This window comes from Muntiacus reevesi, chromosome 20, assembly GCF_963930625.1.
Source record: "Muntiacus reevesi chromosome 20, mMunRee1.1, whole genome shotgun sequence".
Taxonomy (NCBI): domain Eukaryota; kingdom Metazoa; phylum Chordata; class Mammalia; order Artiodactyla; family Cervidae; genus Muntiacus; species Muntiacus reevesi.
In genome coordinates this window covers 10,433,015-10,448,550 of record NC_089268.1, presented here as the reverse complement: position 1 = coordinate 10,448,550, position 15,536 = coordinate 10,433,015, and the positions used below count along the sequence as shown (strand labels likewise).

The following is a 15,536-nucleotide window of genomic DNA, read 5'->3' as shown; positions in this document are numbered from 1 at the left end:
CAGGTATGGGCCCAGCTAGAGAGAGGACGCAGCCCCAGCACACAGTGAGCGTGGGGCTGTCTCTGCAGCACTCTCTGTGTTCCCTTGGAGTAGGAGCCCTACACTGCCACTCTGGAGAGCCTCTCACAGCAACATCACAAGTAAGCCCTTCACCAGTTGGAACGTGAATTGTTTATTAACTTCAGATGAAATGAATGTTATAGCATGACCTGATAAAGAACTTAAATATGTTCAGGATGCTCAAAAAAATAAAGCAATAACTTCTATTTTAAAAGAACAAAAAAAATCATGGAAACAAAGGTGTCCATAATGGAAACAGGTAGATATACATAAATATGAAAAATATCAAATAAAAAATGGACTAGAAATGGATAACTTTATCCAGGATATGGTTGAAAAGTAAATTAGTAAATTGGAATATATCGAAAAGTTCAGCTATAATGCATCAGAATGACACAGATCTTAAAATAAAAATACCAGAAGACCGATGGGATCAACACTGTATTTACTACAGAAGCCTGGTCACTGTGTAAAGTTGCCCTCTCCCCGTCATTCTCTATCACATGCTTTGTGTGTTCCTGTCACAGGGCTGGTGATTTAGCAGGATTACCAGGACTGACTGTGTTTTGTTGACTCACCTCTGTGCTCTGCTCCTGGTGGCGCTGAGCTCTTCTCTGGACGTGCAGTGTACAGACAGCCAAGAACAAGTCAGATAAGGGTCTTACTCACATGCAACTAGAGTTCTCGCCTGTTCATCACTGTACCTCTGGCATCTGCACCACTGCTTGGCTCAGATTAGGCATTCCATTTATATTGGTGAATGAATGGGTAAATGACCGAAGAACTTCCCACCTCAGACTGTCTTTGGTATGGCTGTGGCCTGATCGTTGTGCTCTGTTTGGCCAGTTGTGCAGTGGTGAGAGACCTGGACAGGAGAGGAGGGCTTTCTCCCCAGAGCATACCCTGGTCTTTCCAGTCTGTTACCAGAGAACACGCTGTTAGGACTCCCACAGACCTGGAGTCCACCGGAGCTGTGTCCTCTTGCTTCTTACTTCTGTTGTAAAATTTATTTCTGTTTTACAGATTAGTATAGAAGATTCAGAATGAGACCAGCACTGTAAGCAATGTCAATGCACACATTTTTCTTTTTTCTTTTTCAGGCTGGAGTAAAAGGGACATTGGGAAGATTAGTTGGAGTTTTTGAGGTAAGTCTGTTAAAATCTTTGGTGCAATTGGTATTATATTAACAACCACATATATCTTGACCTTAGACCATTCAGATTTCTGTAACAAAGATACCAGAAATCGGGTGGTTTATAAACAATAGAAATTGATTCCTAGTAAGTCCAAGATAAAGGTGCGCGCAGGTTCAGTGTCTGGTGAGGACCCCCTTCTTGCTTGATAGACAGCTGTTTCTCTATGTTTTTGCATGGCAGAGAAGGGACCAAATACCTCTAGGGTCTCTTTTATAAGAACACTAATTCCATTCATGAGGGTCATCTGTCATAACCCAGTCACCTCCCTCTGTCCCCACTTTCTGATACCATTACCTTGGGGGTTAGGATTTCAACATGAAATTGGGGTGGGGTTAGCGGGGATATAAACACTGTCCATTGCTGTCCTTTTTTTTTTTTTTTGTGGCCATGTGGGATCTTAGTTCCCTGATCAGGGATCAAGCCTGTACCCCTTGCACTGGGAATTCAGAGTCTTAACCACTGGACCACCACAGAAGTCCCCATTACAGTCTTCATCTAGGAAAGATGCCGTCTTTGTTTTGCCAAGTTTTCAAAACAGTGCAGCACCAGGAGAGAATACTGTGCTTTCTTTTTTAAAATCCCATTAATCTCTTCCATACAGCTAGAATTATTTGTAAGAATTGTTTTCCCCATCTCTACCTCTCTTCCTCTCCTCCCAAGATGTGAGAAGGGGTGGATAAGTGAGGAGGAGACAGGAGAAATAGGAGATGAGCAGCTGCAGAAGAGACTGACAAGCACTTACACTGGAGTGAGAATTTGGAGAAAGTCGGAAATCAGGGGATAAAGATGAGCAGGGCTGATAGGAGGAGGGCCCATGTGAGGTAATCCGCTTGCTTGCATGAATGGGCCCTCCGCCCATCACAGTCTCTTATTTTTCTGCTGTGCTAGCTAGTTAAATGTGTTTCATATCTTTATCTCAAGAGGTCCCCGATCCTTTTCTTAGTATTTTTGAGAAGTTGCTCTTTAGGGAAGAAGAAGGAAAAACCAGGGTAAAGCCTTGGCTTTGGAAGCCCAGCCAAAGAGCTCACCCTCTGATTCAAGTGTGGCATGTTTTAAATAGGCCAGCTGGCGCTATTCCATATCTGATTGTCGGATGACAAAACTAAAAGGAGTCCTTGGATCTGAGCTCTCTGGACATATGCAGTAGAGTCTGTTTCATTTATGTAATCTCAGCTCTCTAAGGAAAAATTCTCTGTCCCTCTCTTTTTGCCCTTCAGAACCAGGAGAGGAAACATAGAACGTATGTCTATGTGCTCATTGTCACAGAAGTGCTGGAAGACTGGGAAGACTCAGTCAGCATTGGTAAGCTGTCCCCAGATGGCCTCTCAAGAGCTTTCACGACCAGCCTTGGCCACACTGCAGCTCTTTACCCAGAACCACAGACGAGAGCCTGATAAAGAAAAGAAATAACAGCAGGATGTGTTTAAATAAGCATGTCTGTTTTTGAACTTGTGAAAAGTACTATTATATTTTTAAAATGTTTAAAAGGAAACTGAAGTTGGATGCATAGTCAACAATTAGAGACAAGGCCCATAAAAATAAAACCAGAATTGGATTTTTCTAAAACCAAATTGGATCCTCCCAGGCAGATGTTAATCATGGCCTCTACGTTGCTAGGCCTGCTGCTGGGCCCCTGACCCCCAGCAGGACTGCAGCTGTTCATACTGTCGGAGGAAACTGTGACTTCAGTGGTGTGAGCCCTCCCTCCAGAGCTGCGTAGTAGGGGCAGAGTGGGGGGAGTAACTGGAAACTACTGGTTGCATTCGTGTTACCCTTGAGGTAAGCGCGCCTTTTCTCCTAAGGAGCCATTTTCAGTGATCCCAGATCAGTTGTGTGTATATATATCTTTTGACCTAAAAAGTGAGATGATTTAATGATTGGTTCATGGTTTTAATCTTTGCGCTCTGAAGGAAAAGTGTAGAAAAACATAGAATTAATTTAATTTCTGTTATAAATTTGGCAAATAGAATTTACTTATCAGAACCTCTCGATTGTTAGTATGTGCTTCGCCATCGGACCTCTCAGCACTGTTTATCTGTACATTTCACGACGTTTCAGTTTTTAGTTGCTTCGTATTTGATAAGAGTGCAGTAAGCGTAAGTATACATTTGGTGAGGGGGTATTAAAAATAGAATCCTTGATAGGTGGTGCTGGGGCCAGAGATGAGTGTGGTGTGGCAGGCCCTGTCCTTAGACTACTCTGTTGGGTCAGAGTTGTACACTTGTGATACTGATTTTTAAGGTACCATTGCTCTGTTAACATCCAAACAAGCCCGTCACCTGTATTCCTACTGCTGAGAATTGGCCCTAATGAAACTATCTCAAATATGTTTTAGATAGCTAACAGGGAATAAGCCTGTTAGCTTTCTTCACATAAGCCATTTTCAGGTGAAAATTTAGGTCTTAAAATATACAGGTCAGTGAATGACAAGTGATCCAAGGTTCATTCATCTGATGGAATGTTAGGCAGGTGTTAAACACATACTTAAGAAAGCTGTGTACCACGGAGAAGTGCTTATGAGATTGAGTAGGTGAATGAAAACAGGATATAGAATTATGTGTATACTAATTAAGACTACATCAAAACAGGAATTTGAAATGAAAACAAAGATGAGGTACTGGTTTTCACCTGAAGACTCGGCAGTGACAGACAACAGTTAACAGTGCTGGCAGGAGTGTGGTGAACCTGACATTCCAGCACAGAAGCAGGATTGGGGGTCAGCCCATCCTTTCTGGAAGGCTGCTTGGCAGTGCATATCACTAGCCATATAAGGTCCAGATTTTAAAAATTGTGGCATTCTTTATAATAATTAAAATAGCAGGCTATTGATGTCCAGTGGCAGAGAAATCGTTAAGTGAATAGCGTTACATCCATGCTAGACGGTGTAACACAACCACGATGTGTCCTTCTCAGAATGCTTCAGCAGCAGTGTGAAGTGGAAGAGCAGCTGCCACAACACTGCATTGTCTTACAGCATGTATCTGTGCCAGGTGTTGCTCAAATGCTTGACGTGCTACCCTCACAACAGACTTGTGAGATAAGTCCTGTTTACTCTGTCTGTTTTAGAGAGGAGGAGAGAGGGGCGCAGAGAGGGTCAGCAATTTGCCCAAGCCTGCGAAGCTTATTAGAGCCTTTGCCGTGACTGGAGCCCAGCAGATGGGCATCAGTGTCCATGTTCCCAAGAGCAGCACTCTGTCAGGGCCTCCGAGGAATTTGGAGCACCTTAAAGATGATCCCAGTTGTAACTATTGAGATAGCTGTGTCTTTTTCAGATAAGGTGAAAGATAAGCAAGTGCACTAAGGTATTAAGAGTAGTTACTTCTACTTTGTAAGATTACAGGTAATTATCTTGTTCTTTATGCTTGCTTCTGTTTTTCCCAGTTTTAACCAGTGATCTTTTGTTAGCTTTGTCAGAGAAAAAATAATAAAGGATTTTAAAACATGCATTTGAAAAAAATTTTGAAATACACTGAAAAGTTAATAGTGATTGTGTTGAGATTATATTTTCCTCTTTTTAAGAAAATATTTTCTTTACTGCAGATACATCGCTCTTTTTATTTATTTTTGGCCGCTCTGGGTCTTCGCTGCTGCGCCCAGGCTTTTTCTGGTTGTAGCGAGCGGGAACTCCTCTTCGTTGCTGTGCTTGGGCATCTCACTGTGGTGTCTTCTCTTGTTGTGAGCATAGGCTTCAGGCACTCGGGCTCCACTGGTTGCAGCACACGGGCTCAGTAGTCGTGGCTCACAGGCTTAGTTGCTTTGCAGCATGTGGAATCTTCCTGGACCAGGTATCAAACCTGTGTTCCCCTTGTTGGGAGGCAATTCTTACCCTCTGTACTACCAGGAAAATCCACCCCCCCTTTTTTTTCCCAATTACCCTTTCAGCATCTTTTTTTCTCTTTTCTTTTAGTTATTTCTACTTGGCTGTGTCGGGTCTTAGTTCCATCACTTGGGATCTTTATTGTGGCACCCAGGTGCTCTGGTTGTGGTGCTTGGGCTCAGTTGCTCCTTGGCTTGTGGGATCTTAGTTCCCCTATCAGGGATCACACTCCGTGTCCCTTGCATTGCAAGGTGGATTCTTTTTTTTTTTTTGCAAGGTGGATTCTTAACCAGTAGACAATCACAGAAACCCCAGATGTATCACTATTAGACGGGGTTTTTAAAATAAATACCTGGTTACAGGTCAGCCATCCCAGTAATTCTGGAAGCTGCATCAGCTTCATGTCCATATTTGCGGGAGATGGGAATGCTGGCTGGGCTTCAGGCACGTATGTGTCAGCCACGGAAGGTCAGAGGCCCAGGAGCTGGAGAAGAAACAGCTAGCAGTGGTTCTTTCTAGAGTATAAGTTTCACACCGTTACTCTCAGTTCTTCAGTTTTCAGATTTTTTACCTATTTTCTGCATTAGGCATTTGTATCGTATTTGACACATACAAAGTGTGCTTCCATCACCCTTGTTAGAAAATAAAATAAAAATATATTTATTAAATGTTGATAACTATCGTGGCTATTTTGTCCTATGTAGAAATATCAGTCAGTGATAAAGAAAATGAACACTAAATATTCATGGGAAGGACTGAAGTTGAAGCTAAGCTCCAGTACTTCAGCCACCTAATGGTGGTGGTGGTGGATGGCGGTGGTTTAGTTGCTAAGTCGTGTCCGACTCCTGTGACCCCATGGACTGTAACCCGCCAGGCTCTTCTGTCCATGGGATTTTCCAGGCAAGAATACTGGAGTGGATTGCCATTTCCTTCTCCAGGGGATCTTCCTGACCCAGGAGTCGATCCCGAGTCTCCTGCATTGTAGGTAGATTCTTTACTGACTGAGCTATGATGGAGGTCACCTGATGAGAAGAGCTGCTGCTGCTGCTAAGTCACTTCAGTCATGTCTGACTCTGTGCGACCCCATAGACAGCAGCCCACCAGGCTCCCCCGTCTCTGGGATTCTCCAGGCAAGAACACTGGAGTGGGTTGCCATCTCCTCCAGAGGATCTTCCCGACCCAGGAATCAATCCCAGGTCTCCTGCATTGCAGGCAGACTCTTAACCTACTGAGCTGTGATGGAGGTCACCTGATGAGACGAGCTAACTCATTGGAAATGACCCTGCTGCTGGGAAAGATCGAAGGCACGAGGAGAAGGGAGCAACAGGATGAGATACGGTTGGATGGCGTCACCGACTTAATGGACGTGAGTTTGAGCGAGCTCCAGGAAGTAGTGAAATACAGAGAAGCCTGGCATGCTGCAGTTCATGGGGTCACAAAGAGTTGTGCACGACTTAGCACCTGAATGGCAACAACAACAGAAACATCATATCACTGTGCTGTGTGCCTGGCACTCCTCTGCCGTGCTGTGGGTCATTTATACTTCAGTTTAGAAAAGGAAAGAAGGGCTTTGCTGGTGGTCTAGCAGTTAGGAATCTGCCTGCCAGTGCAGGCAACATGGGTTTGATCCCTGGTCCAGGAAGATTCCACATACCTTGGAACAGCTAAGCCCATGAGGCACAACTACTGAAGCATGCATGCCCGAGAGCTCCTGCAGCAAGAGAACTGGCCACAACGAGAAGCCTGCACACTGCAGTAGAGTATTGCCCCCACTGTCTGCACCTAGAGACAGCCCTTACGCAGCAACGGGACCCAGTGCAACCATAAATAAATAAATAACTTTTTAAAAAGAAAAGAAAGACATTAACGACAGTAGTTCCTGTGGGTTGTTTTCCTGCGTTTTCTCAAAAGTTACAGGATCAGAAACCTGCTGCTGCTTCCCTTTTGTACTAATTTCTTTTACTCTCTGCCTCCACAGGAAGGAAGCGGGAATGGTTTAAAATAGAAGATGCCATAAAAGTGCTGCAGTGTCACAAACCGGTGCAAGCGTCGTATTTTGAAACGTTGAGGCAAGGCTACTCAGCCAACAACGGCACCCCGCTCGTGGCCCCTACATACTCAGTGTCTGCTCAGAGCTCGATGCAGGGCATCAGATGACTGAAGATTCCTGTAAGAGAAGTGAAGATTGGAAAGGAGACTGAAGTGCAGGTCTTCCCTCTCACCCTCGCTCTTTCACCTCTCCTCACAGGCCTCCTCTTTCAAATAAGTCGTGACGGGCAGCAGAGAAAGGGTTTATTGATAATGTTGCTGTTTGGTGTTAAGTGATGGGGCTTTTTCTTCTCTTTTTATTGAGGGGGTGGGGGTTGGGTATGTAATTTGTAAGTACTTTTGTGCATGATCTGTCTCTCCCTTTTCACACCCCTACAACTCTCTAAAGAGGCAAACAGCCTTCCCTCTGCCTTGGATTCTGAAGTGTTCCTGTTTGTCTTATTGCAGCCCTGGCCAGATTTTTTTTTTTTTAATTAAAAGATATCCAATATGAGATGAAACCTTTCAAGAATTTGTCCCATGACATGCTGTTCAGTCCAGTAGTTTGGTCACTTTCACTGCAGGATGCATTTATCTACACATTATATACTGGACATATAATATGTAAATAAATGACTTTTAGAAGAGGCATTTGTTTTAACTTTTCAAGGTTTTTTCTTTCAAATTTGGGGTGTTTCTGAAGTGGAGAGCCTCACAATTCATTTGCTTTTTCATTTTTGATGCTAGTGGCTAGGTGAGTTTCCCCACCCTCTCCTATACCTCTCCTCGCTGGTGTAGTTACCTACTGTCTGGGAAGGGTTTAGCTACTTCATAGTGCTCCCAGGACTCATGCCTTCTCTTCTCAAAGCTGTGTTTCCACGCCAAGAAAGAAACAGGAAGAAACCTATTTTCTTTTTTATTACCAAGCCAGGAGCAAATGGCCTCAGCTCAGACCCGGAGAAACAATGCTAGAAATTGAATTCCTCCCTACCTGTTGACAATAGGGATTTGAACTGGATTCTTGGGATTACTATCAAAAAAACTGGAGCGTCGAGCACTGTTTCTCTCCTGCTGGTTTGGAGTTTTTTCCGTAATGCTACTCAGCGCCGACAGCGGCCTCTTCCCGTGCGTCCATGCCTTACAGCGCGGAGCTGGGCCTTGTCCTGCGCCCCGAAGCGCCCGGCTGTGCTCGGCAGCTGCGGCCGCGCAGTCTGTCCCGTTCTGGGCAACCACGTTATGTTCCTGAGAAGTACACAGGAGGGAAATTCAGATGTTTGCTTGTCTTTGTAATGTTATAGCACTTGTAATTGCACCATGGAGCATGCTCAGAAATATTAAATTTACCTCCCACCAGGATGTGAAAGATCCATCGTCTGCTGAGAAGTGGTACAGGAGAATGCCTAATCATTTACTAGAACGGCTACATAATGCATTGGCTCACTGCAGACTGTCTTGCTGATTTTTGATACTGGTTGGATGCTGGCTTCATTTGCCAATTGTGTTGTTTAGCAGACAAGTGCACAGAAAAGGGTCTAGAGACTGGGGGTGGAGTGGGGGAACCCTGATCAATCCCTGACTTTGGGACAGGAGTTTGTTGCTAAACTGTTAGTGGCATCTCCTTTGTCAAAACACAGCCGAGATGTGAAATTAAAATCGTAGTTCTCTTTATTTAAAAAGTCTAATAAATACTCAAACTTTGAAAAACTTTTGCTCTTCCCTCCCGCTAAAAGAAATGTGTATATCTGGTAGACCTGGTCATTTAATGTTCAACATTTTGGGGAATGTCAGTTGAACTTTAATTTGCTATCAGTTCTTGGTTTGCATCTTCTCTCCCAGTCTTAAAACACAGAGCCAAAAAGCGGGGCTGGCGGTTTCCTTAGCACCACTCTACCTCTGGGAAAGGAATCCTGTCCCCACAGAAGGGTCCCAGTAGATAGAAAGCACCATGGGATTTGAGTCTAAATGCCAACTCACTGTCCACGTGTTCTACTTGAAGTGAACACACTGCTGCTTATCGCCTGATATAGAGCATTCTGGGGTTCTGTCCAAATAAATAAAGGGGACTGTGAAATAAATTCAACTAAGCACTAAATGGAATCCCCAAAACACAGTCTTCCAAATAAGTTCTGCCTTTATGATACAGAAAGTGCTTTGCAGGAAAACAATCAGTACTCCTGAAATAGGAACTGCCGTGTTAGTATTAATAATAATTTGTGCGTTTTTAGTGATCTGAAGTTTTCACTGGTCTGGTGTAATAATACACTACCCTACAAAATCCGGTTTGGATTGTTGTTGGTGTCTTTGGGTCAGGAACATGAACTGTGCCAAGAAGTATTTTTCAGTCATGAATGGATCCCATTAATGCAGTTAACTGGAGAGATTGTGCTGCTGCTTCCTCAACTGACAAAAGGAGGCTTTGTCCAACACCAGAATTGTTGAAACTGGTGCTTTTGTCTGTTGCACTGGGATTCTGATGATAGGGGCTTGGTGTTTTTCCCTCCCTGGCACCGTCAACACCATGGCTGTCTCCTGATGTGTAGTTACAGCCCTATCGTGATAGATCACTTGGACGCGTGGTTGCAGGAGCCTTTCTATCTCCCCCAAAGAAAACTGAAAACAGAGAAAAGCACCAGGTTTACCTTACTTGCAGAATGTTCCAACAACACTGATTTGCCATTAATTCTGCAAGTACTCACCTTCTTCAGGCTTGGCAGACAGAAACAGGTTCCTTTCTGTGTTCAGGGCAGACATAAAGTCTCTTTCTTACAGTGAACGGACATGTCTTAGAGTCTGGCTACTACTGGAGTGTCCATTGGAGTCCACCATACTCAGGATGGAGAAAGATAGTGATAGAATTTTTAAAATTTAAATTTGTTCATAATTTGAAGCCCTTGGGGAAACATCAGTGAGATCATGACTATTTTTTTTTTCCCATTAGGAACAAGACTGTGTGTGTGTGTAAGAGAGAAAGAGAAGGACTACCAGGGTTCAGCCACGTTGGGATTTTTTTAGCCTCTAGGACAGTGCAGCCCATGAAAGAGAAGTCTTGATTTTTCTCACTGCAAACATCACAGGATGGAAAAGTTGCAGGATTGACTGCGGTTTTTACAAATGTCTGCTACCCTGTCTGCCCTGTGTGAAGAGGGCTCCCGCACTGCGGGGTCTGAGCCAAGGCCATCTGGAGGGGTCAGAGGTGGGGGAGTATCACCTGCTGGAGGCTCAGCAAGGCCTGGGAGGTAGCTTGGCCACAGGGCTTCCGCCCCGTGCATTTCATTGTGAGAGCTGCGGGAAGGGAGGCCCCAAGTCCTTGCTGCCGGCAGCCCTGTAGAGTGAGTAGAGAGGGTCGTTGCCCTCTGAGAGTGTTTGCAGTTTTTTGTACTCCTGTTGCTACATAGTCAAGTTGCTTCATGGCAGAGAAATAGTTTCTGTTTCGATGTTAGGAGTCAGCCCATGTAAAGTCTCTGAGACTTGCTTAGAAAAAGTCACCCTGAATTCTAGAAGGAAAAGTTCCCCACAAAACCACGTTTCCTCTTCCCCTTTCTCTTCTCTAGTACAGTGCTCATTGGGGGCTGCTTCTAAACCTCCTCAGCCAGAGGGGTCTTCTGCTGAGCCTGGGTGTGCGTTTCACATTTAGCATGTTTGTCATTCCCATCCAGTGCTGTGTTAACACCTCTGTTCATCTCCCCTCCTGATCTTTTTTTCTTAAACAGCTTAGCCTGAGCCATATTTTGTTTGTTTGTTTAGTTTAGTTTACAAAAAGGATTTAATAACCACAATGTAATTTTTGCCACCACTGTATGATTTTTTAATATTTCCGAAGTGTTCTCGAAGCCCATCCTAGTTAACAGTGGATTAAGAACTAGAAGAAATAACCTGGAGAAATCTCCACATTGGGGTAAATTTTTGCTTAGAGAGAGGAGTTAGATAGTGTAGCTTCATCTTGACCCCAAATACAGGCACATCCACTTCTTTTCAAAAACTAGGAGACATGCAGGACAGTCAACTCATGCAGTTCTAGGGAGAGGAGATTGTTTGGGATTCAGTGATGCAGGTGGCTCCTCGGGTTCTTGTTCTTGAACACTCTAAAAGAGGTCAATCCTGAGGCTGTGCGGTGCGTACTGCCCAATTGGGATAGGAGTTGTTGCTTCCGAGCCCTGCTGGGTCGGAGCCTATTTCCACAAGGCTGTGCAGCCTTTGACCTTAGTGGTCCCAGCCTTGCTCCATCAGGACACCCGCTTCACCTGGCGTAGGTGGGAAAGTTCCCCAGAGTCAGTCTCTGTGCTCTGGGGTGAGTTTGTCACAGAGTCCATACCATCCCCAAGAGCTGTGTTTTCCGTGTCACCTTAGATGTCACCTAAAGCAGTGAGACATTCTAGATTTTCAAGTAAATTGTTAATTGCCAAACACTGCAGTCTTTAGATTATACTACATCCTGTGAGGTCAACACAAGTCCTGGGAATCTGGAGATTATAGGCAGACTCTCCTTGGGAGGCCAGGAGCCTTCCACTTCTGCCTCTGAAAGGGCAGCTTCACACTCTGACAATGTTTTTGCATTAGTTTGATAACCTTTCAGGATGGGAAATGCCTAGTCAGGCCATCTGAAAAAATGATACCTCCCACCTTCAGATTAGTGCAATTGTTGTCCTCCTACTGCTACTGCTAAGTCACTTCAGTCATGTCCGACTCTGTGTGACCCCCATCCCTTAAAAATTAATAAATACAGAAAGAATTCCATTTGGTGTTGATTCTAACAGACTACTTGAGCTGAGGCCAGCAGTCACATGATTGATCTCACGTGTCTCTGCAACATGAAGCTTTCGGAGTGAAAAGACATGTCTCTACCTAGCTTTGTTTATTGTGAGGATTTGTGAGCCTGAGCTTGTCTTAGAGAATGAGACTGTCCACATGGCAAGGGGAGCGCACAGGAAAGCCGCCTTGACTCAGAACTGAGCACCCCAGGAGGGCCTCTGCAGAAGAGGGAAGTACTTTTGGCTGAAAAAGCAAGGTTAATATCTAGGAGGTGGCGAGTCACTGCTTCTGTTCCTCTGATTGGGTGTTTAGTTAAATAGGTTTCCTTCGGTTTACATTCCCAGTTCTTAACCCCAAACAGGGGCCAATAGAACAGCAAAAAAGACATTTAACCCCTGGAGATAGGCTCTAAAAGATACAGAGGCAGCCGTCTTTACATTTCCAGGTTCATCTCCATTTCAATGTGGTACCCATCTCCCACCACTACTGCCGCCAGGCCAGAGGTGAAATTCTATTAATCCTTGAGTTGGGGAACATAAATTCTGGTCTGGAACACTTACCTACTAAATGGCTCACCATCTGTGAACTGTGTTATCTGTAGGATGAATCTTTCAGGGAGCTTTCCAACAATACAGTAACATCGCCCTTCCTGCCTCTTCCAAGCAGACATTAAGATCAAAACCATAAGGCTTTGGAACTCCTCAGGAAAAAAGCCCCAGTCCTGATGCTGGGCCTTGAGACCGGACTCTCTCGACTGTAGAGTGGGGTAAGTGGCTCACCTTTAGGAAGTCATTTCTCCAGTGAGGTTGACTGTAGGTTCCTGCAGGAAGTGATACTGACATGAGCCCAGCCTTCTGAACACCATTGTGCTAATTAGAGCAACAGTAGATGCATGTAACCTCTTGCACCTCATTTCTGTCCTATTGGGTAGAAAACAGCATTTCAGGGTTAAGGCTTGGTCTTGCATAACAGATATGACTTATGCCAGGGAAGGTATAGGCTGACTATGGAGACGCCCAGAACCAGAACAGGTAGGCCTGCTCCACCTAGGGTCACGACGGGGGCCTGGCTGATGTTAGGGTCTTGGGGAGCTTCCAGAGCTCTGAGGGGCGGCGAGGACGTTGAGGGCCTTCTCTTGGCCAGCAGGCAGCTCGTACTCCTGCCGAGGATGAGAAGGATGCGGAAGGGAGCAGCAGGTGTCTCAGCCACATGCACGGACACAGACTTGCCCCTTGGCCTCCTCCCACATGACTCAGAACCCAAAGGGACTTTCTCTAAAACCTCTGTTAGCCAGATCCTCTGCTGCTCTGTCAGCCTCTGAGAACCTGCTCCTGTCACTCACCTGTGCATGGACACAGGTGTGCTGCCCAGGCACAGCTGCACAAGGCTATTCAGGGCCCAGCAGCCGCATAGTGTTGCATTTCATAGTTAGAAAAACTGGGTCCACTCTGTTGTAAGAGACACAGTGTGGGGGTGCAGTTTTATACATCAAGTGTGCTTTTATTGTTTCATAGTCTGAAAACATTCAGACTGGTTTATAATTGAACAAAAAGTTGGTGGTTAGAATAAGTAAAATGTCAATGCATCTGTCTTAGGAAAGATAACTACCAGTTTGCCATGTGTTTAAGGAGGTAGTAGCATCTAAGGATGTTGTCACAGAAAAGCAGGCATCTCTGACCACCTGTTAGTAGCATCTTTATACTTGCTTCTGTATAAAGAGCCCAGTCTTTAGTTCAGGGACCTTTCTCACATCCTGCCCATTGGCCCCGGCAGGGGATGGGCTTTGAGGAAGCAGTGAGGCCTCAGCCCTATTCTCTGAGCCGCAGAGTATGATCTCAAGCAGCATAAGGCTTATTTGAGGGTTTTCCTAACCATGCTCACCTCCACTCCACTCTTGCTCCCCTTTCGTTGGAAGTGTGTGGTCTAGGTCCAGGTCCAGGTGCAGTCTCCCTTTGGCCAAGTTCAACAGGTATTTCCAAGGAACCCTTTGGAAGGAGGCAAAGTAGCCAAGATGTGTTGAGTTTAACTTTTTCTGAAGGACAAAGTATTTGTCCCTCCCCACTCATGCTTACATATGTTTCATCTGAAGCTTAAATGACCAAGGCTCCAGAACTGAAACAGAGAGCCAGGAACGCACACACCCAAACCAGACTGTTCTGACCCCACCAGAAGTCTGCTTTTGTCCCCTTCCATCAGGACCACACAGAAAAGCAGACAACTTAGCCTTCCCGGTGATCACTGGTTCCTCAGTGGCCGTTCTGCAGAGTGAGACTGCTTCACCTGCTGAGGAGTGTGCTGAGTATTTGTAGAAGGGGTAGAGAGTGGAAGGACCAATGAGTTGAGCCTCACGTCCTGGGGAAAGGTGGCAGAATAATCTCGAACAAGCCCAACAGAACTGGGGGATCCAAGGAAAGGCGCCTGTTTGGGAGGAGAGGTTGGTTACAGTCCCTTAACCTCCAGGGACCTGGTGCTGTGTTGTGGAACCGGCTGTGGGAATATTGCCCTTACCACAATCCCAGTGCGCTCCGGCACCTCGGCGCTCCTGACTCACGGGGGCATGGTCTTGTTTTCCAGTTTTTTCATTTCCAAAACAACCTTGCTTGGTATTGTACGGAAAATCACGTTTTCCTCTATACCCGCTCAGAGCTGCCAGGCCAGACATGGCCTCCTCCCAGTCTCTCCCCAGCATTTGTGAGGAAGGCCTTCTCAGTGCTCTTAGGGGCCGAGGGGAGGGGGACAGTCCAGAGGAGGTGGAAGGAAACTGAGTTTGCCTGCTTCCCTTTCTCTCAGAGGCCGTTCTTCGGCTTTCTTCACACCTGTTTCCTGTGGGTGCAGGCAGTTGCGGAGGAGGGCTGAAGAGAAAGTCCAGGTTTGGGTCCAAGACAGGTACTCTGAGATTCGAGTCCCCCTTCCCTCCCCCCCCCCCCCCCCGTTAATAACCGGCCAGCCGTGTGTAACCGCCCCCTTACTAAAGTATCCCCCGTGTGATGCCAGCAGCAGAGGACAGCAAAGCCCTCGCCCATAGTCTAGATGGAGCCGTGGTATTACCCCTAAAACCCCACCCCACTCCTTTTGTAAAAACAAATGCTTTAACCTGTGAGTGTGCTGTTCCTTTCTATGTGTTAATCTGTTTTCTTTCCACTTGAACTGTGTGGGAGGGAAGGGCATTGGAATTGTAGGTTGTAATATTGTGCCAATCAATAAAAACCAGTATTTCACACACATCCCTGCTTAATGTCTGGTCTCTTCTTTCTAGAAGTTTTCCTTGAGTCCTTCTCATCAGTCTCATTTTGATCCCCCCTCCCCCCTCTGCCGGATTCTTGAGAGTTGCCCCAGAGATCAGAGGTGGTCCCGTGGAAGATTTGCTGTTGAGGGAATTCAAGTGAGGAATGAAGTGAAGCCTGGGCAGGCAGAGAGAGTCAGCGCCAGGGAGTCCCCGGCAGATGCTGTGAGGGGCGTGAGGGGACAGAGGTGAGCCACACCCAGAGGTGCTCTCCTGTGTGGAAGCAGGAGTTGGGTGTGGTGGAGTCAGGAAGGGCTGAAACAGCGCAAAGCACGCTGGGAGAACTTGCAGAGAACAGACAGGGTGTTGCCAGGGAGAGAGCAGCATGAAGTGAGCTTTGTCCCCAGGTCAAAGACAGATGATAGGCATTCAGTTCAGTTCAGTTGCACAGTCAGTCGTGTCC

At 45.8% G+C, this 15,536-nt stretch overlaps 1 protein-coding gene across 1 annotated transcript in view; it reads left to right on the top strand.

The window, feature by feature from the left end:
• The window catches only part of NUDT3 (nudix hydrolase 3), a 111,486-nt gene extending 96,414 nt beyond the window's left edge, over window positions 1-15,072 (top strand). The window contains exons 3-5 of the mRNA XM_065913067.1: window positions 1,161-1,205; window positions 2,474-2,558; window positions 7,052-15,072. Of these exons, the coding sequence (XP_065769139.1) occupies window positions 1,161-1,205; window positions 2,474-2,558; window positions 7,052-7,230 (309 nt within the window). The 3' untranslated portion in view covers window positions 7,231-15,072. The remainder of the gene's footprint in view (window positions 1-1,160; window positions 1,206-2,473; window positions 2,559-7,051) is intronic.
• Window positions 15,073-15,536: the final 464 nt, after the last annotated feature.